At 48.5% G+C, this 5,000-nt stretch overlaps 1 protein-coding gene across 1 annotated transcript in view; it reads right to left on the bottom strand.

The window, feature by feature from the left end:
* Positions 1-5,000, bottom strand: part of LOC135810906 (ectopic P granules protein 5 homolog) — a 52,641-nt gene that overhangs the window by 20,321 nt on the left and 27,320 nt on the right. The window contains exons 31-36 of the mRNA XM_065324304.1: positions 4,413-4,590; positions 3,811-3,985; positions 3,150-3,240; positions 2,698-2,775; positions 1,535-1,677; positions 1,052-1,086 (exon numbers count right to left, since the gene is read on the bottom strand). Coding sequence (XP_065180376.1) covers positions 1,052-1,086; positions 1,535-1,677; positions 2,698-2,775; positions 3,150-3,240; positions 3,811-3,985; positions 4,413-4,590 — 700 coding nt within the window. The remainder of the gene's footprint in view (positions 1-1,051; positions 1,087-1,534; positions 1,678-2,697; positions 2,776-3,149; positions 3,241-3,810; positions 3,986-4,412; positions 4,591-5,000) is intronic.

Below are 5,000 nucleotides of genomic sequence, written 5' to 3'. Positions count from 1 at the left end.
TCGTCTGCATATTGGGTGGTTGGTGCTGGTAAAGATAAGTGCGATAGTATAGGATCAAGGTGGCGCATGGCTCCCTCAGCATACACATTGTACATGATGGGAGACAGCGGATCCCCCTGCACTACTCCGATATTTGTAGCAAACGCTTTGCCTAAATGAGAACTGAGTTTCACTCTCACCGTCGTGTCCGAGATCAGAGTGGCAACGACATCAGTGGCAGCTCCAGAGTCTGAAAATCGCGCCAACGCCTTCTCACGGACAATGGTATCAAATGCTCCGCTGAAGTCTAATAGTGCGGCAGAGTATTTCCAGTCACCGAGTAGTGCACGTTCGCACATGACACGCGTATAGAAAACTCCGTCAGCCGTGGAGCGTCCAGGTGTAAAGCCTGCCCGACTTTCACGTACATATGAGGTGGTAGATTGTTCTGAACGCATGGTGATGATGCGGGTCAGCACCTTGCGAACAACTGATAGCAGCATGACCGGTCTGTAACTTTTCGGTGCACCCATAGGTTTTCCTCGTTTGTATACTGGCACCAGAAGGCCACATCTAAGGTCAGGTGGGCAATAGTGGAGTTCCTTAATGGAGTTAAATAGGGTAGTCAGCCATGGAGTAATGACAGTCGAAGCCGTACGTAGCAGTGCCGCACTGATCCCATCACATCCAACAGCGCCTCCGATTTTCTGGTGCATGATGGCCTTCCTAATCTCTTCAGAGGTAAATGGTTCGTCTTTCGCCTTACTGTTAGGTTGTGCATAGAGCTTGCTAAAAGGGCCTCTCTGAACGGGTTTTCAAGGGTTTTCACCTGTTTTTTCATGTTCACTGCGCACTTCAATATCATAGGCCGGGTTTCCAGGAGAAAACTCCACTTCACCCATTTGGGGGAACATGTGATTTCTACCCGTCCCGCTCCCATGTACATGTAGTACCTATGACGGTATTTGCTGGTGTGGTGGCCGGACTACGCTAACTACACACGAGCTACGTGCCTGCCCTATCAGAGTTCTACAGTACTGAGATGGCCATTGCAGCGAGTCAGAGAACTCACCGTCGTCACCTTGCCTCTTCAGACGAATGAGCTCACTGCAGATAAACGCACACAGTCGCCAGAAGAACAAACAGGCACTCAATGCCAAGGACTGAACACAAGTCGAGCCATGCAAAAAAGCTGACCAAACAAACTTCAACTCCCCAGCACTCCTCAAGATATAGTATGCTGCTGCGTGTGTTGTTCCAAGTACGTATGATCGTGTCCAATACATAATATAATGGCAGCAAAAACATCCCTGGAAGTCCTACAAGACCGTAATCATGTGCTGTGGATCTTCGAGAGATTACCCAGTGCAAAGCTAGAGTGCAAAGAAGTCAACACCGTGTATTAAGGGCAGCAGGCAAATAAGAATTAAACACCCAGCTAAGTCCCAGAAGGCGTAATCATGTGCTGCGGATCTTCCAGAGTTGACCCAGAGCAAAACTACAGAGTATTGGTATAATAGAAAGAGCAGGCAAACACCACAACGTCGGGACGTACGTGATAGCCGCCTCGACGCGCACCACCGAAACAAACAGCTTCTCCGGCAGCATGCCGATGCCCAGCTGCAGGAGGCCATCGGCCTCGTTGCGGTTCTCGTCGATGCGCTGGCGCACTGCCTCGCTCACCGTCGCCTCACGGAACTGCACAGCACAGTGAGCACACAGTCCGCACACAGTGAGCACACAGTGAGCTCACAGTGAGCACACAGTGAGCACACAGTGAGCTCACAGTGAGCACACAGTGAGCTCACAGTGAGCACACAGTGAGCTCACAGTGAGCACACAGTGAGCACACAGTGAGCAGGTAAAGCAGTACATGTACAGAGCTGAAATGCAAAACCTGCTACATGTAACTCCATTTCATCACTTTTCGGATAATGGCCAAAAAAAGGATTCATCTTATCTGCGGTTTGTATCTAAATCCAGTCCAGTATTAAAACGGTTCTAGTCAGATTTCGAATGCCAAAATTTGTCTGGTGGTGCCCCTTGGTCATATACTCGTAGTAATTGTACAGTGCTGCAAAATTACTTTGCCAAACTTGGACACATGTGACACCCAATGGGCCTGGTATGGTAAAGTTGCATGTGTGAACATCTAGCAATTCATAAACCCATCCTAGATGTACATGTTCACTTCAAGCTTACAGCAACACACATGGAATACACGCATGGGATTACATCATCAGTTGAGCTGCTCATGGTTGGTCAGTTCTCCTGACACCTACATGAGAATGTATTCAGACTATAACTAGCACCAGGGTGGTACATGTGTGTGATGATGTTGGAATTACAGTCAACTTCGCTAATAACGACTGCGGATATAACGACAATTCGCGAATAACGACAGAATTTTCATGCCCAGAGCAAAGTCCCATCCCACTGTAATACATACAATGAGACTTCGGGTATAACGACACTTTTCTGTTGCCCCGCCGATTGTCGTTATAAGCGAAGTTGACTGTATATCATTTGGTGCCATTAAATATCCCTATACATGTAAGTATAACCTTCACATCCTCATATTTACACCTGTCCATATATGATGACATTAGAATTGCGGGTGAAGCCATGGTGGCGGCCACTGTTGTTGTGACTTGTGAGATGAACAGTAACAGTACAATGCATGGAATGGGCAGCAAAACCCCTGCCAATGCCACTAACCGTTACTGTGATCTCCGCTGCCCCGCCGCATCTATGCGTGGGATTGATGCGACTTGTACACGGCGTTGGTGCTACGATCTGCAGCAGTCATACACACACACATACATGGTTTCTACATGGCTGTGGAAAGGTCACTGTTTCCAAAACACGGTGGTCCTCCACCTTGTTACATGCTGTCAACCAACAACATGTTTTCAACAAAACAATGTTTATCTAATAACATACACACATGCAGAACATTGCCAGAGAAACACACACACACACACACACACACACACACACACACACACACACACACACACACACACACACACACACACACACACACACACACACACACACACACACATGCGGGCGCACACACACACACATGCGGGCGCACACACACACACACGCACGCACACACACACACGCGCACGCGCGCACGCACACACACACACACACACACGCACCTGTCTTATGGAATTCGTATAGAGCTGCTGTACTGCTTCCATGTAGTCCATGTCCAGAGCTGTGTGGCGAGAAACACGCTCCAAGTAATTCCTACACGCCGTTACGGAAGTAGCAGCAACAATACCATGCCAGGACATGAGACACGAATCAGTGATTCAGCACACCGGCATGTGTTTAGCTAGAACTGTAATACTGTAAGAGTGGAATATCTAATGGGGCACAAAGTGCAACGAGACAAATCCATCGATAGCTTAAGAAACCTTATCCAGGACTATTCCTTCTCTCCTCTGTACTAGATAAATAAAGGATAGTGTCTGATGGCAGGATAGTGGAGTCTGCTGTTGCCACTGTCCCAACTAGCACACTGCACTGCGTTTGAGAATTACAGAAAAGGACTCAGCCTAACACAGATAAGAGTGTTCATCAGTTGCATTGCTACAACACCATTTCCATGCGAGGCATCTAGACAACTCAAAGAAAGCGGTGTGTAAACGAGCAAATAGTACACAAGATTGCATCAGTCGAGTGAGTCAAGTACGCCCTGCCGGGCGCTGCGCTGTGCAGGCCTAAACCTGCGAACACTAGGATGTGAGCAAGCGTAGGACCGAAACTTGATTCACGCGATCGGATTTTGTTGAGCAGCCCTGTACTTTTGCATACCTTGCAGCTTCGGTGATGGTGTTGAAATTCTCCTTCACATCTTCCAGTAGTAGCGTACTGTCTTGGAGAGTGGAGGGACGAACAGGAGGCACGGGGTCCGTCCAGCTACGCATTGCTGGCGGTGCTTGAATTGTCTCGCTGAAACGACCCAATCGCGTCATGATCCGCTCGCAGGCTGAAGAATAAGAGTGAATAAGCAAGCGATAGAACCACACGCAGGCACCCACCCACACACACGCACAAACACACACACACATTAATAAAAGGTCCTATTGCACTTACACGTTTCGTGCACACTCTAAGAATCACAAGGGCACTTGTACTGGCACAGTGTGTACTGGTACATCACAAGATTACTCAGGTACTGATGTGCCTGTGCTGGCTATGCTGGCTGTGCTGGCTGCGCTGGCTCAAGCATCATGTTAAACCAGCAGGTACACCTACGCCAGGATAGTAAGTCCGCCAACTATGGCCCTCCAATAGAGGAGAAAACAAATAATATACGAAAGCCGGATAGTGCAGGTCAAATACATCCCTGGCCCAGATCGCACGCAGCTCAGGTCTCTGCTCAACTCAATACAAAGCCGCGCCGCGTGACTTACGTGTGGAATCGGAGATGGTGATGTCGGCGGACGTGGCAGCCATCCTGGTGGATCGCTGGGTCACCGGTGGCGTGGAGCCCACCACGCCGTACGTACACTTTAGACTGTGATAGCGATGTTTTAGGTCCTCAGACTCCTGGTCTAGCTGGGTTTGGTCCAAATAGTCTAGCCATATCCCCTACACAGATAATATACAGCACACAGTGATAAGAATTAGACCGACAACAGAAAACACATAAACATTGAAAGTTGCGGTCAGCAGCCAACCAGTGTTCTTTTTAAAAGGGTATACCAGAGCAGCTGCGAATGCTATAAAAGGCCATTTTTAGTTCTTCAGACTCCTGGTCTAGCTGGGTTTGGTCCAAGTAGTCTAGCCATATCCCCTACACAGATAATACACCGCACACAGTGATCAGAATTAGACCGAAAACAAGAAACAAACAAACATTGAAATCTGCGGGTAGCAGGCAACCAGTATTCGTTCTGTGAGGGCGCATCAGAAATTCAGAATAGCTATGAATGCTTTGGCAAAGCCCATCAGAGCACCTGCGAATGCCAACGCTCGTCACTGCAGAACCTGCACGCTCT

The sequence above is a fragment of the Sycon ciliatum genome, chromosome 1 (assembly GCF_964019385.1).
Source record: "Sycon ciliatum chromosome 1, ocSycCili1.1, whole genome shotgun sequence".
Lineage (NCBI taxonomy): Eukaryota > Metazoa > Porifera > Calcarea > Leucosolenida > Sycettidae > Sycon > Sycon ciliatum.
This window is presented reverse-complemented; position numbering and strand designations above follow the sequence as displayed.